General features: G+C 38.4%; 1 protein-coding gene across 4 annotated transcripts in view; it reads left to right on the forward strand.

The window, feature by feature from the left end:
- Positions 1-17412, forward strand: part of CNTN6 (contactin 6) — a 150768-nt gene that overhangs the window by 62975 nt on the left and 70381 nt on the right. For 3 of the 4 annotated variants that reach the window (XM_052778388.1, XM_052778389.1, XM_052778391.1), the window contains exon 4: positions 3059-3234. In XM_052778388.1, the coding sequence (XP_052634348.1) occupies positions 3059-3234 (176 nt within the window). The remainder of the gene's footprint in view (positions 1-3058; positions 3235-17412) is intronic. The other variant, XM_052778390.1, reaches the window with a different exon arrangement.

Below are 17412 nucleotides of genomic sequence, written 5' to 3' on the forward strand. Positions count from 1 at the left end.
AAGCTTTCTGTTCTGTCTTCTTTGAACATTTTTAGTTAGATCAATATTTTTTCAGTGTGAAAACATGATAGAAATTAATTATATTATTTTTTCCACAATTCTTTTATAAGCTATTACCCTAAAGACAGATTGCATAATTTGCAGTTGCATTGTAAATACACATTACTCACATATTCATGTCCATTAATAAATTCTACTACTCCTCATTTTTATTTGCTTGGAGATGGAGACTATTTGAATAGCAAATCACAAGTATTGATTAAGTAGTATAAATAAGAGGAAATCACCGTATATTACAAGTTTACCCCTATATCAGTGATTTGACTGCAGTGTACTTTAGAAGGAAGTTCCCAGTAAGCCCAGCATCAAAGATTTAACGTAACCCAGTGGCTTGGAAGAATACTGGTATATTGGTACATCTGAATGTTAGGATAAATCAGCAACAATTTAAGAAAAGAGAACAAGAGAGAATAGACTGCCTCTTGCTTGAGATCTTTAAATCAAGATGGGAAGAGGGGGGAGGTCTCACATATATACGTTCTGAAAGTCTTTAACTTAATGAAGAATTTGTGGGGAATGTTTTATAACTGGTGTTCTATAAAAAGTTAGATTTTGAAGCAAATAGAATATGATCATTTGTTCTATGAGTTCATAAAACACACAGTCTTTTTTTTAAGTTTGGACATATCAATACGATTTGAGAAGTCTTACATTCCTAGGGAATTAATGAATTGAGCATCAGAATATAGCATTTTTTTAAAAGTTTAGGTTCTGAAACAATTGGTCCAGGATGCATTCCCTATAATTAATGAAAAGTATTTTCCAATGGTTTCATGAAGAAGTTCACAAAAATATGTAGGTGATCCTTGCTTTAACAGGCTTACGTTAAAATTTTCTTAAAATAACCCTTCAAAGATTTCTGTGTATTAGACAGTATACTGCAGAACACACAAAGTCATTAAATCATTGTCTATCATATGAATTCATTAATTCACTTTCTTCAGTGATGTAAACATTTTAATTAGGAAAAAGCCCACACCAGGAGATGAACCCCTGATCTATAATGCAAAGTTTAATAATCATTGTACCACGGTGATTAGAATGATTATGGGGATATTGTGAAGAATTCATTTGCAGCAACTAAGCCAACAACTTTGCATTTGTTTTGAAAAACAATTATAAAGCTTAATTGGGAGCCATGTAATGATGACAGCAGTTATTTCAGTGATTGATTCCAAAGTTAAAGAGAACTGGCAAACTAAATACCAGAATATCCTATATTAGAAAATTGAAAGGTTTAGACAGCATGTACCATATGAATATGGCAAAATCCTAACACTGATACAGACTACTGCTTCATAGAGCAGGCTCACAGATGGGCACCAGCTAAGATTTTACTCATCTTTGGAAAAAAAAAACAAAACAAAAAAAAACAACAAAAAAGCCACCAACACCCCCCCCCCCCCCCAAATACCCCAAAACAGCAGCAAAAACCTAGACCAACTAAAGCAAAACATAAAAAAGGAATAGAGCAGAGGTATGGAAAGGTCAAAAATCAGCTGCAATTGGTAGGAAGAATTACTGATGGTCCACTGTTGCATCTAAATTTCTTAATGTTGATTAAGTCAGTGGTTGGCAGACCCAGGTAAATTATTTAATGTTACTAGAATTTGTTCACAGAATTCAATTGATTTCGTATTTTAATCAGTCATTACTCATCTTTAAAAACAACAAGTGCCCACTCGAAAGGTCAGGATCCTCGCTTCCTCTGCACTTATTTGTCAAGATTTCCCTTGGAACACAGAATTGCATTTCACAGCACAGTTTGAAAATCTTCCTCCAAAAGAACAACTACCTGTGCAGTCTGATCGTGTAGAGGAAGGTCTGTGGGTGATGGAAGTAAAGTATTGTGCTGTATATCCAGGTCAAATCTTCCAGGAATATAGTTATGGTGCAAGTTTGCTTCAATTTGTTAACTGTAGAAACTACCATCACTGTAAGTTCACCTCTGCAAATAACAAGAAACAGAAATTTTTTATGCTGTGATCCTTCAGATAATCAACAAGGAGACAACTGCCCTTGTTTCAAGGACCGCCATACAGCCTTCTGCAAACCCAAAGTGAGCCATTAGCAACTCTTTTGCGGTCTTTGCATCCTATGGAGGGGTAGGCATCACACCCACATAGGTCACCAGAAATGATACAGGCTGGAGAAATGGTTGTGGTATAAAATTAGGAGAAGAAAAGATGTGGTTATGTAGTTTTAGGATTGCTGACAACCTAAAGTGTGGCATTAGCAAGCCCAAAGCTTGCAGGCATCAGTGACTGAGGTCCTTTATTCTTCCTTTGGACCTCATGTGGACAATAAAAATTCAACCCTTATGTGACTAACGGTAAAGCCACAAAATTTCCCTTCTTTAAAACACATAATATTTGTTTTCTTGGAAATATAAATTTGATTTTGACATTTGTAAATAGCTGTGTAATGTTGCAGACACAATCCATTTTCTACTTCGTGGACTAACAGGGACAAATCATGTTTTAAAATAGCAGCATTCTCATCATTAAATTATCAGGCTCAAATTTGCTGCGTAAAAAACTTCTCTCTCTGCTTTCATCTGTCCTCTGAAGTGTAATCCTTGCTGATCTATATCTCCAAATCATTTTTGTAACCAGATTTATGACATCATTTGCAAGGACTGTAAAGCACATTCAGGTACCATTTATATTATAAAAAATAAGGTAGCTGTAGTCAAGGTATACACCATACTCCCAATTGGATGGATAACTTAGTTTGTATGAATAAGTTATAATTACTTTTTGTAGACATTTGGATGAACACTGGTGACTAGCATAAAACCAGTAAAGATTTTTCAAAGGACAGAATTACTGATATCATTAAGATGGATATAAGAAGCAGTTTTGTGTGAAAAATGATATAATTTTGTGATATTTAACTACATTTTTATCATTACAGGTATGCTACAGCACACTACTTAAGATAAATATGAATAGGCTCTGTAAATTATAAGCATAATTTGATTTTTTTCCCCTCAAAGGTGGAAGCAAAATGGCACAGATATTGATCTTACCATGAGTTATCACTACAGGTTGGTTGGAGGCAGCTTGGCAATCAATAACCCACATAAAAAACAGGATATTGGAACATACCAGTGTATGGCCACAAATTCATTTGGAACAATTCTGAGCAGGAAGGCAAAGCTTCAATTTGCATGTAAGTTGGGAAGATCATATTTATTAGAGCATTATTTTCCGATTAATTCTGCACATGAACTGTAATTTATTAGATAATTAAAGTATCATTGGTGATTCTGTTCAAAAGGTTTGGTTTACTTCAGCAGTGTTTATTCTTAAAAAAATCTTTCCCAGTAAATATTAATAACAAAAACAGACATCTGATGGCTGCTAGCCCTCAGGAACAAGAATAACTTTCAGAAAATTGAAAGGTCAAGGAAGATAAGTGCAATTATTTTCACTTAATAAAGGCATTTCCACTTTTTAAGACAGTGCTTTCTTTGCTATATTGCAGGGAGTTACAATTGCGGTGGGGGGGGAAATGTTGCAAAAAGTTAGGCTTTTATTTTCTATAGCGTAATGAGGTCCCAGTTATAAAAACATTGTACCCCTAATTGCCACACTGATATTTTTTTTACATTAACAGAATAAGAAACACTCTTTTTCCTTACCCAGTGTGCAAAATGGTGAGCTATCCTCTGAAATGTTTGCTATTTCAGCTCAATTGGGTAGAGCACATACGCTGTCTTGAGAGAATTTAAAATTTATTTTAGGCTTGCTTCCCATTTCACTTCTTCACAACTTCACAATCTTTTTCACAACGTTTGTATGTGGTGACTGAATTCTGTTAATGCCCTGGGGGGCCAACACCACCACCAACAAAAAAATCCCCAGATACTACCTCCCTTCCTTTTTGTTCAGTATAAAGGTCTGTTGCTGGGAGAAAGCAATTGTTTTCAAACCTCATTAATAAAATATGTGTCTAAAGCCAACCTTGTGTCGCTATTTCAGAGACCAGCAAACATATTAATTATTAATCTTGTTCCATTTCTCATAGCAAATCTCATGTCACAGGGGTTATACAAAGGAGACATTAGAGGTCAGGATGGTTCAGAGACTCTCTTTTAGTAGAGCTGATCAAATGCTATATTGTTAGTATCTCATTTAATAATGTTCTACCCCGAATTTCTCAAAGAACTTTTGATTCCCAAGAGCTGGTCAAATGGAAACAAAAAATTTGATTCATTATTTTCCCACTTTTTCTGAAACATTTTTGCAAGCCAGCCTTCCTATATGGGAAATTATTTCAAGATCTGGAGATGAAAATTGTTTAGTGACAGAACAAATCCCATTTTAGAAAGAAGCAAGAATAGACAGCCACCTCAAAATTGTCTATGGAATCTCTAATCCCCAAGGAACCAGGATAGGCCAGGAATGGAGCTGGGAAAAGACCTAAAGAAAAGGAATACCTTCAAACAAAGGCACAAAAGAGGTATAAAAAATAAAAAAGGGGTGGGAAAAGGAAAAAGAGGGATATCTGTGAAAGAGAGAAGGCTCTGGTGATTGTTCAGCGTATCATATTACTCAATGATTTCATCTTTTTCTGGAAAATTCTATCCCTGATTCAAATTCTTGGAACCACTTTGGTTTCCTGTTCATTGGTCTCCAAGCCCACAGGGAATCACACTGGCTTGGTGCATCAGCTCTTGGGGTATATAAACAGCTCTTCTGGCCAGTGCTCCTTCACGTAATATTGAATTGTGCTTCCTTCCGATGGTTTTCTATGTTTACTTTTATATATCACCATTTCATAACCATGTGTAGGACCCAAGCTGGCTCTGGAAAATTGTCTTGGTTTAACTCTTTGCAAGGAGAAGGGTTTGGAGAAAGCTGAAAGAGGGAAAGAAGGGAAAGAAAGCTTATGGGGAAAACCTCACTGGTAAGGAAGATAGAGGGGAAAAGTCCTTTGTCAGGATGCTGGTCCATGTTTGTCCCTACACTCACAAATGCAGCCGTGATAGTCCTCAGGGGAATGAAGGATGCTGGTTGGCACAGAAGTGTCTCACCTTCAAGCTCTTCTTGGAAATGTAATCCTTTGGAAGTTTTCCCTGGTAGAAAAGAGAAATTGTACACCACAATGCACCATTTTCTTTACCAGACTGAGTTTAAGGATCTAAACATGGGTGTGCACCTTCCCATGGAGAGCAAGGTGGCTCTGCAGAGCCCTCTTGCAATTCCCTCACTCCTGGTGCAGCTGCTGGCCAGGGGTCTGTGCTAAGACATGCAAACCTGAAAGAAATCACATGTGATTTCTGGCCTGTCTGAGGGAAAGCACATCTCAGTGCCATGCAGCTGATGCCACTTAGCAGCTAGAGGACTTGTTTGCCAAAAAATGGACTTCATTGATGGCATTAAGTGTTTTCAGCTGTTAAACACCAGTTCTTTAATATTCCATGCTGGTGAAGCACTCCCTCTGATGTACTTGACTCACTAATAGCTTGAAGTCTCATGCCAATATACAACAATCAAAATGGGCTAAATATCAAGCAGTTCGTTTACTTCAGCTTCATACCCCCCTAAGACACTTCCCAAAGTTACTGCGAGGAGAAGGTCACAACAAAGTTGGGTCTCGTTCGTCCACAACAGCAGATAAACCCACAGCTACCATCCTGCTTTAATCCTCCAGTTCTTAACAGCAACCATATAATGGTAAATATATCCCATATTCAAGAAGCACACTACTTTTTCATTAGTGGTGAGATGTTTACATCCTTTCCATATGAAAGAGAGAGGACAGACAAATTGAAGGTTGTCATTTACATTGGCAAACACAAACATACAGGAAAATGCTTCAATTTAGTGGTATCACTGTTAAACTATGAGTTTTAACTTGTCTTACAATAGAAAAAAACCAGTACATGGAAAATGTTATAATGACCCGATGAGAATAGTGGAACAAATTACCTTGAAACACTTATTTCGCAGTTAACATTTTCTTATTTCTTATTTTCATGTTGCCATCCAATTTACTTTGTTTCAACCAATACTTCAGGCTATATCTTAAAATCCAGGCAGGCAGGCAGGCAGGCATGTTGATATTATGACACCTTCATTCAATACCTAACAAAATGGGACTCTTCCCTGAATCGAGCTGCCTGGCACATTATTGCAATCACTGTGATAAATAATTGAATCAAGCCTATTATCCAAGTAACAGGGTTTATGCGTATTTGTCTTTTTACTACAAGATAACTAACTATGAGTTTGAGCTTAAATTAACGATACCTCTGGAAATCTATTGTACATCTCAAGTTAATATGTGAAAAATGCTTTTTCCTCTGTTCAAGATAGTGAGCTCTCCAAGTAGCAAAATAAATGCGGTATGAGATTAGAAATATGTCTTCAGATTCAGCTGGAGTTTCATGCTTATCCTCTATTAAAAACAGAGCTGTCAAATGAAAGCTGCGGGAGGAATATTGTACAGAAGGAAGTGGCATAGATTATTAAAGCTACAAGCTGAAAATGAGAGACAGCATCAGTGAGAGAGAGCAGAGCAAGAGCATATAAATGCATTAGCAGGATACGTAGGATGGCAGTCCTACGTTATTCATACTTCCTGGCAAAGGTTTGTTTTGTCATAAATAAAGTTGAAAGCTCCCTATAAATCCTGTGCATCTCTGGCTACCCAGCAAGCAGTACATTTTGAAAAGCTAACCTGTGCTTTGCAAGAGCTGGAGCTGATGATCTGGATCTTCCATCTGGTTAAAAAGCATTGGTGTCAGATCCCAGCTTGTGTGGCCTGTCGCAGATGCAGGGGTCCTCGTGCAGGTTTGAGTTTTGAGCTGTGCTCCCAAGTCATGACATGCCACCCGCATGATACTTTTCCCCCTCCAAGTTCAGTACTGACATCCAACACAAGGTCACCAGTAACACTTCAGCTCTACCTAAAGGGAAGGTCAAAGACAACTCTGTGGGGAGTTCATCTTTGTGAGTTATGCAAGAGAAGCAGCTTGAAGAAAGAGATGGGGACATGGAAGGTTTTCCTTCAAGTTTTACACAACTCACTTTCCAAACCAAAATGAAGATGCTTGTGCACAAGTGTCCCAGATGTCCCAGGTTTTGCTTCTCCTGCACGCACATCAGAGCAGACACCGCTGATGAAGCAGCTGCCCCGAGCCCAGCCACCAGCAGAGCCACCTCCTGAAGTCATCGCAGAGCCCGAGCAGGCACAAACACAGCAGCTATCTCCTCTGAGCCAGAGAGAGTGGGATCACTGTTGTGTTCAAAACTCACAAAAGAAAAAAGCATCCAGGTTTAAAGAAGTATTTTGATCAGTAAAACTGGAGTTTCTCCTATTCTGTGGTGCCAAGATGCATTTATATGCATATTCATTTGATGTTTTGCAAAAATCTATTTTTATTAATGAAGAACATCTAAATTGCATTTCATGCCTTAAAAAAGACAAACAAGAAACCTGTTACAGAGAACTGCTTAAATATGGCTTCAAGCAGAACTCTATCCCAAGGCACACAGGGGATTTGTTCTAATTATTTCATCAGTTTTAAGTAAAAGTAACTGTGCGCAAACAACTGGTCTTGAGGGAAATCCCCATAACTAGCTGCAGTAAAACAGCCTGTCCAGGCCTGTTACCAATTCTTTTAGTTCTCATACATGTCTATAACAGAGACATTAAGAGATATGTAAGAGAAACAAGAAGTGCAATTATACAAACTAGAAAATAAAGTACTCAACCATGAAAAAGAATCACGTGTGGACCTAATTCATAACTATTCAGGGCATAAACCCAGAAAATTCAGTATTAATTGAAAACATCTAGCTGCCTAGGGATCTTAAATTAGATTCTCAGTCAAATTGTCCTACCATCGCTGATAGACAGTCATGATGACTGCGGCTTTCTCAGACTTCAGGCTCCCATTATTAATCATGAATTCTGACAAACAATGACAACAATTTAAATTCATGAATAGGATTAGTCATTTTGTCCTGAACCACACAGGAGGGCACACAGTGGAGACATTAGACTACATATTTAAAAGTTTTCCCCCATGCTACAGACCAAGGAAGGATTTTTCCCTGGCATTTTTGGGCTGCAACCATATTCTCATGTTTTTCAAAGGGGTGCTTAGGGGTTTTGCTTGGTGCTTATTCTCAATAACATTTTTCTAAATATGCACATCCTCCCTCCTCTTGGCCAGTGACAACGTGCTCATAGCAGCACGGATGACAGTGATAGTGCTGGAGCACTTGGAATAAAATCTGCAGCTCCCAAGTGCTCTCACATGATTTTTGTCAGATAGACAGAAGACAACACAGTTTTGCTGAAATAACAAATTAAAGAGGCAATAATTCCTCCTGGACAGAGTTTTTGTATTCTGAAACATAATAGTCCATCATTAGCATTTAACCGTTTCAGGGGAAATATATTAAAAGCAATCAAGTCCATTTAGTCTTTGCTACATCATGACAGTCTGAGCATTAGCAAAGCCCTGTTAAGAGTCACTGTCTGCGAGATGCTCAGCTAGCATGAAAGCCCACTTTTCATCTGATTACTTCATCATGTTATTTACCTTTGACTGTGCACAAATTACAGAAACATCACAAAGCAATACAGCACGCCTCAAAATGTCATAACCCTTTTTACTTGTAGTATATGCTTTGAAACAGAAAATGGAAAAATCAATACACTTAGATCAGATAGTCTGAATTTGCAAAGTCTGGACATACATGAATTTTACTCTAAATGGCACATACACTTCTGGATTGGTTGTATTGTGGTACTGTGTGTGTCCAGAAATCCCTCTGCAACAATTGTATTTGATTAAAAGGTGTGCTAGATGTTGTAACTACCACCTTGAGTAAAGCTCTCTGGGTCTTTAAACTGATTGTTAATTCATCACTGCATGCGAGGGCTGGCATACTGATCAGGCTGTCTAGCAGCTTATATTGCAAGAATGAACACTGCAACATCTTTCTTTTTCAAAAGGAGGTATATGCTTCTCAATGTAGCATTCAGTAGGTACTCAGGGATGGCCAACTGATAACTGAAGAGCAAACAGGAGGAAGAGCTCAGCTTTCCAGTGGCAGAAGCAGGTCACCATCAAACATTCATCCCCCAAAGTTTTACTTCATTTACTACGTTCCCTTATCCTCTACAGGGACACTTCAGGTAAAGTCATAGAGTTGCCTCTATTCACATCATTCTATAACCTACAAATGCTAAGTAATGCATTAAGCCTACCTCTCTGTTTTGAAAGGGCTCCCCTATATACATATAATGCAGAAACATATCTCAACTTGCAGATATGTGGAGAATCAGATAGAAACCAGTGTCCTTTCCAGGCTCTGCACAGCCCTCCTGATGATCTTGGCAACACCTCACAATCTGCATCTTCCCGTGAGCAGGTGAGAAAAAAAATGTAACCGGCAGTAGCAACACTCCCTGCAGATCAATCCTGTCTGGAGGATGGAAATACTACTGTTATCGCTCCTTATGTCACTAAATAGGCTTATAGCTCAAAATTGCTTTTTGGATTTTTAACCACAGTTAAATAATCCGATATAACTACAGTAGCAGTACCTACCTCTCCCTGGGTATGCATAGGTGGAGTGCAAGCTTCTGACTAGAACAAGTTACAGTAAAAATACCAAGAATTCAGTTTATTACTTAGAAATAAAGCCCATATTTTGTCAAAATTCTGCCTGGAGTAAAAAGGAATGGAACTTTCATTTATCAGTTCTGATTGCTATGGACACTGTGCCAAAGCTCCAGCACTCTTGCAGCAGCTCCCCATGGTGGGAGTCTACATCAAGGTCTTTGCTTAATGGATGCTTTCCATGGAGCAGACCCAGCAGCCTCAGGCATATTTTCTTTCTTCCCTCTTCTTCACAATGTTCCCCCCCAAAATTAGGAAAAACATGGTGAGAACCTGATAGGCATTGCTGCAAGGGGTCTGTACACTGCTCTAGCCACTCTGAAGTGGGGCACTGTTTCCTTCAAGGCTACTTTGAGTGGAATATTTGCAGAAAACTGACTATAAACAACGCCGCTTTCTCAGTCAAAGACCAAAAATACTGCAGGACCTCACTACGTTCAGCTCATCTTCCGCATCTCTGTTGAGCTTTCCAGTATTTATTTCTTTGCAGAAATCTGTGCGCACACAGGCTCTCACAGGCTTAAGGAAAAGCAGGAGCCATCAACCACTATCCAGCAGTGATGAAGCAGGAAGCCTGGAAGGGTTTCACCTGCTTGCTGACAGGACAAGGCAGGGTGATAATAGTGTTTCTATTTTAAAGCTCAGCTACTACAAGAATAGGATTATGCAAATATCCAGACATTCCTGAAGACAGAAAGAACAGCCTGGAATCTTAAGCCCAGAAGATATGGGTATGTCTACATAATGAAGGGGTTTTGCTTTCTCCGTCATTCCCTAAAGGTTTGAGTCTGTGTTCTCAGAGCCCACCTAATGTCCTTCGATGCCAAATGCAGTCATGACCTCCTCTCTCTTGTTAAACACATGAACTGGACCTGAGGGTAGCAACATTCCCCTTTTATTTAATGTCATAGCAGATCAAGCAGCATCAGAAACCCAAGCTGCATTTTTTTCTCTCTCAAATGGTTTTAAACATCTCTCTCAGAGTACTTACCACCACGTTCAAGGCTGTGCTGTATCAGGACACTTTGTTAAAGCTGTTTTATTCCATTAGGTTAGTTGCTTAAAATTTTATAATAAAAGGAGGCTTTCACTCCTCTTGTACAGGAATTCTTTATCTGTGAAATGGAAACATACATTACAGAGATGTTGTAAGGAGCGGTACAGGCAGTGAGGTAGTCAGATAAAGTAGTAATAGGGAATGTATAAGTATTTGAAGATTATCTTTTAGTTATATATTACTTACTATTCTGCAATTCCTATAAAAGTGTTTATCCTAAATCAACCCATTGCAAGTTGTATTGGAAAAGCAATATATGTGATTGAGATATAGTAGGTAACAAAGCATCTACAGGTCCCAGAGCTGCTAGATTCTGATTGATAAAATTTAATATTTTTGAAGGATAAAACCAGTCTATATTTGCAGTCTGGGTGATTTTCTTTTTATCTGCTCTACTTTCATTGCAGATGATATGACTTAGATTCCAATAAATTATGAAATAAAATATCCATAATGTCCACATGAGCTTCTTCATTCTTTGGTGTGACAAAAAAGAAGTTACAGGTGGGGGGTTGCAAGGGGAAAAAAAGTACTGAATTAAATTCTGTGGAACAAATAACTGGCTTTTTTTGAATAAAAATAATGACATTAATTGATTAGTTATTTTTGCAATGAAGGTTGATCCTGTCTCAAACAAAGCTTTTAAGGTACAAGATAAACTTCTTTATTCCGTAGCTTATGTTGAAGAAGGAGAAACAGTGCATGTCATTGGTACTTTGCACAGTGCAAAGGAATAAGGCCACAGGCATAGCTTTTCTCAATAGGCAAACCATATCTGGTATGGAGAATGCACTGAGCTGTAAATATTAATTTCTAAATGCTACTGACAGAACAACTAATAATGAATATTACACCTGAAATCCCACTTAGAAGATTCACATTCAAAAATCCTTTACATCAATCACTCAAGTAAATCTTGAAATTCCCATTGGAAGGAAGTCTGATGGCTTTGCAGCTGGAATGAGAGAGATAAAGCAGTAGTGTCTGGGGATAACCCAAGGTAATTCTGCAAGAAGTAATTCTGTGCTGGATCGAGATCTCCAAAGGGCTCAGCAGGAATTTGGGAAGGGCCAAAATATGCATGGACATGCTTGTTACGCACTTTCAGCAGTGTGTGAGACCCCTCTCTTCCTTGCCATTTTTTTATTGTACATATTACGAGCAGAGATTATCATCTTGTTGGTAGAAGCACTATAAACATAAATTGATAGCCTGAAGCGGGACTGTGGGGTGTTTAACGTGAGGTACCCAGCAGGACCCTGGGCACGGAGGCAGAAGGGGATCTCCTGGGAAACCAGGTCTCTGTGGGAGCAGGGGGAAATATAAATGAAAGAAGCCGGTTGGGGATAAGAGTTAAATGAAGTTAACCCCTGCCAAGAGGTAGTTTGACACAGGGGGCCAGGGCCACCTCCAGCATAAGTCAGTCAAATCGGTGTAGTTCTGGCAGGGATAAATCTGGCCCATGAGATTTAGACTGAGGAGAGAAATCTGTTTTTAAGAGCATTCCAATCTGGAGAAAACTCATGCAGACGGCAAAGTGACTCTGTGATGACAGGTGACAAATGAACTCTGCCGTGACAAGTGAGAAAACTGTTCAGGAATATAAAATATTAAAAATATATTTCTTACGTTCCCTTCCCTTTGAGAGGGTCAGAGCCTCAGATATGCCTCTGGCCTGCAGATGGGGTTTAGAGTAAGAGCCCTAAGGCTGCATCAACACTTACTGCTCGGTGCAAGTCCTGTGTTCAGTTCAGAAGAGAGCTTTAATATTTTATGCTGCTAACTCTGTAAAAGGGGAAAAAATAACACAAAACAGATGTAGACCAGCACTACGGCTTCATGGCATGTTTCTTCGCACTGGGTTTCGTGGTGCATGAACAAAAATCAAGTCAGCTAAGGATTTTTTTTTCCCCTTACTCTCCCTGTTTAATTTAATTGTGACCTTCCATTTTTTCCTCTAGAGAAGCTTGATATTACTTTGTAAAGGGCATTTTCACTCTTTAATTGAAAAAGACAATCAGGCTGTGGCAGAAATCATTGTTCCCCACCTTGAAAATTAGTGCCTGGCTTGGCTATTCATACCATTTAAGCTGAATTGAAGACCTGGGGCCCATGTGCATCCTAATGTGTAAATTACAGGTCCTCTCCTCTTAGAAGCTCCAAAGCAATTTAACTAAATAAAGGAGCCCTGATGAAGGTCCTTGGTTGATTATGCAGCTTTGGAGAAGGACAAGACCCAGAGACTGTGCTTCTCCCCTCTCGGTTTGGCAGAGAGGAGTGGGGCTTTGGGGCGAGAGCGGCAGCCCTTCTTCAGGGGGGAAAGGAGAGGGCAACTTTCTCTTTTAACCAGGGTGGGATGCAGTGTTCACCTCATGTGGAAAACTAGAACAAAAGTTGGAATTACAGTTGATTTTTAACCTGTCCTGGTGAAAGGAGACACTCAGGTGTTACCCAGGCTCATCCTGGCTGAAGCAGCTTCAAGTCCTACAGACCCTGTGATGTTAGAACACTCACAAAGCGGAGGCTCACACGTACTTCAAATGGGGAAGGAGCAGAAGAACCCAGGAGGTGTTTAGTGGAAAATGCAAGTATTTGAAAATCAGGAAATGGGAAACGCTAAGCAGCTTTCAGACACCTTAATTAGAGATAACACAGCTCTTAATCTCAGAATTAAATTCATAGAAAATCAGTTAGAACATTTAAAAAAATGAGATTAGATGGTAACAGGAAAATATTAATGTATTGACACTATTATCGAGACAAAGGAACTGTCAGAGGGTTTAGCATGTTTACTACAGTTTTGAAAGCTGAAAAAAGTTTACTTTCCAGTCAAAGTTTAGGAAATGAGATTAGCCATTCCTTTAGGAGATACCTGGAGAAAGAAGGATATTTTCATAATACACCCTACTGGTAACCAAGCTGCAGGAGGTTGGTACTAGTCTCCTACAAGGTGATTCAGTACAACAATACAGAGGAGAAGCAAGAGACATGGCTAGATGCACAGGAGGTCTTCTGGAATGGTCTGAACAGATGATCACAACCTTCTGGCAACAGGCACAGTCTGTATCTAAAAGTGTTTTAGCCCAACAAAAGTTTGGGACTTCTTGTACATAAAAGAAAGAAAAAAAACCCCAAATCTGGCCAAGTATGGGACCTCTCAGAATCTGCGATAATTTAAAAGATCCAGTAAGTTCCAGTTTTTCTATCTGCAGTTGTAACAGACCCGATTCCTCTGAAGCAGGCATTGAATTCAGACCCACACTTACCACTAGGCCCCCTAATTCATTACAGTCACAGGCAAGTGGAGGTAACTAATTGTCAGCTCATAACACAGGTGTTAGAAACACTTATAGCAAATCATAACAATGAGCTTCTTTTAAAAACTGCTGAGGTTGTAATTTTTATCCCATTTCCCTGTGAGAAAATTTCTATTGTGATACATCACATCCAGTAACACTGATCATATTGCAATATATCATAGCCAATAAGAGAAACAGAAGAAACTGGAACAGATGTGATATATCACAATTTGACACAGCCTCATGGAAACATGAAAAATTTTATTGATTTGTCCTCAGGAGCATAGCTAATTTGTAAAGTGCTCTTACTACTAATGCCTTAACATTCATTGCACATTTCAATAACAAGTAATTACAATTATAATATTTGGGATTATGTAATGACAAAACATTTATAAAAAAATCAAAACTTCAAGAAAGCATGAAATTACATTAATTCAGATGAACTGTTAGTAATTATGCAAGGTGATAAATTGGACTTTCTCTAATTGTCTGTAACAATTTCATATATTAAAATACCCCAGTTTCCTTGTTTGCTATTCAGTAATACAGAGCTTTCCTACGCTTGTTCTTAAAATGGACTGGTTTGGAAGTGCTACATCTATCCCTGAGCAGTTCAAGGTATTTCAAACACATGATTGGGAGGTTGAAATGAATGAGTTGCTACTTGTGATTAGGTTTTTGTTCCTATCAGACATATTTAAGAAGTAGTTCCCTAATCCCAGGAAAACTGACCATGTCTTCATACATTCTGTTGTGCAAGTTCAAACCTACCACTCTAACACTTGTAAGGCAGTTTTATATTTAAAAAAAAAAAACAACCCAGATGTGTAAGTAATAGTGGTGGTGGTGGAGAAATTAGAAGAGATATATTCATGATACAATCAGCAATTATGCTAGTGCTGAGCTTTAAAACACTACAGAAAAAATACTGTGTGGCTGAACCTACTAATTAGCCTCTTAATTAACACAAGTACTTTAGCAGGAAATATTTGTGTATATCAGTTACAATTCATTTCTATCTCCATAGATCACCACCTCAGGTAAACTCCTCACCCACCATTGTGGGTTTGCTTGCCTTCTTTCAACGGCAGCTCTGAACTCAGTAAAGCTACGCCGATGGTCGTCCTCATCCAAAACCACTATTCTTCTCAACATCTGTTTTTATTGTAATTGAATATCTGCATCAAAGATTTGCAGGCCATATCCTTTGCTGTCATAAATCAGCATAACTTCCTTGACCCCAGTGGGGTACTATTGACTTACACCAGCTGAAAAAAAGCTCTGGCCCGTTCCTTCACCCCATTCCTCCCTTTATACCTGGTAAGGAGCTGAAAGCCTCCTTCACCTCAAGTATTCCCACTTCCATCAGAGAAAGCCCTGTCATTCTCTAATTCAGTTTCCAGAAAATGCCATATGTTTTGCTTGTTCCTAGCACATACCTTTCTTGCTTAGGTCTGCAAATGTCCCCAGCTGAAGACTTCTTGCCACACACAGCTGAGTCCATATATTTCCACTCTTCACTGTGAAGAATCTCTTGCTCATCTGAGCATTTTGCTTAGCCTACATGACCTCATTATCACATCCAACTGATTAATTGTGCTATACCAATAGTAATCTGCCAACATGCAGAGTGCTGGAAAAAAGTTGGGGTTTTGTTAAAACTCACAGCTGAGAGAGCAATGCAGTGTGAGGGAACTTGTTGTTCACAAAGTGAGATAAATACAGACAAAGAATGGAAGGAATTGTGTAGGAACTAGGTGATAATTTATTTATAGATCTCTGCAGAAACACTGAAGCTAGCAAATATACCATCTGTTAAACAGTCATACTATTCCTAAGTGCATATTAGCAATCTAAATGTGTGCCAAACACCTGATCTTAGTGATCTTATTTGATACTCTTCTTGACAAGCAACATTATGCTTTATTAGATTATGTCATGTTATGTTATAAAGCTATGCTAGGTAACAGTAACTGGGAGAAGAAAGTGGTTGTGCTTTGTTGGTGTAAATGCCCGCTCCGGGCAAAGAGAAGTGGTTTTGAGAAGTGGCCAGGTTTTCAGAATAACAAGAGCAAAGTAGAATATCTATGTTTATATTCATCTTCAGGTTATTTTTTTTATATATATTTAACACATTTTAGATTGCAATGAATTGTTGAAAATACACACAACCCCACAGGGGGAAAAATGGATGCAAAAAACTTTTGGGCAAAAAGATTGCTTCCAGCAAAAAGAAACACTATTTCTGATGGTCCACCTCTTCCCTCTCTTTATCACCCTGGGCTACATAACAAAGATAGACAATTTTATAACTCATTATTGAATCCCATATGAATGAGGTGTCATAATATTTCATAGAAGATGCTGCCTGCCTGGAGAAAGGGTCCAATAAAGATGATGACAGAAGTAAGACTGACTCCCCTGTTGAGTTATTTTTACTCATTTCGCTTTGTTTCTCTTTCAGAGTTTTCTTTTTCATATGCAATGATTCTTTATTAGAGAGAAGCACTGAATAAATTCATGTTGTACAATTATATACCGAAATCAACTTCAGATAGAAAAAAAAAGATCCTTCCTGTTTAGGCCTACTAAATTTTGGGGGGGGGGGGGGGGTGGTTTGTAAAAGATGCAGTGTGATGGAGACCTCAGAGTCAAGCACTGGAATGGACTGTCTAAAGAAAACATCTCTCCCTACAGATCTTTAAAAATGGGTTAAATAAGTGTCTGTTAGGAAGGACGTAACATGCTTGTACCTGTCATGAGCCAAATAGATTAAATGACCATATCTACTTTTTGGTTTTTTTACACCTGTGATTCACTAGTAAGCATAATGGGATGAAAATATCCTCTCCAGCACACTAGGAAAAGCTGAGCTGCTTTGTATAACCAAACTATAAACATGCTATGAAAGAGCTCGGACTCCTGCATACAGATTTTGATACTCAAGGCTAAAAAGCATAGACTGAAAAGGTAAAGTCAACTGTTTCCCCACATATAATCAAAAGTAGTCCTGCTAATTATAAAATAGTGGATCCCATAAGAGATCTAGTTCTACTGCTTTTTTGTTAAGTCAGGGATACTTGTCATAGTTTTAACAGAGAAACACAGACAGGTGATACAGTTCCTAAAATAAGAGTAAAAATGATACCATGACATATCCTGTCATTAAACTAAGAGTTGCTACTAGCAACTTATTTCCTTCCAAAATCTATTCCAGAGTAAAGTATTACATAGTTAATTCTCAATTGTCATGAAAACCTTTTGCTACCACTGCACTGTGCTTTTTTTTCCTCCTCTCAGGTGTCTCATAGCAAATGAAATTTTGTTCTCAGCAAAAAAATAAG

Source organism: Harpia harpyja, chromosome Z, assembly GCF_026419915.1.
Source record: "Harpia harpyja isolate bHarHar1 chromosome Z, bHarHar1 primary haplotype, whole genome shotgun sequence".
Taxonomy (NCBI): domain Eukaryota; kingdom Metazoa; phylum Chordata; class Aves; order Accipitriformes; family Accipitridae; genus Harpia; species Harpia harpyja.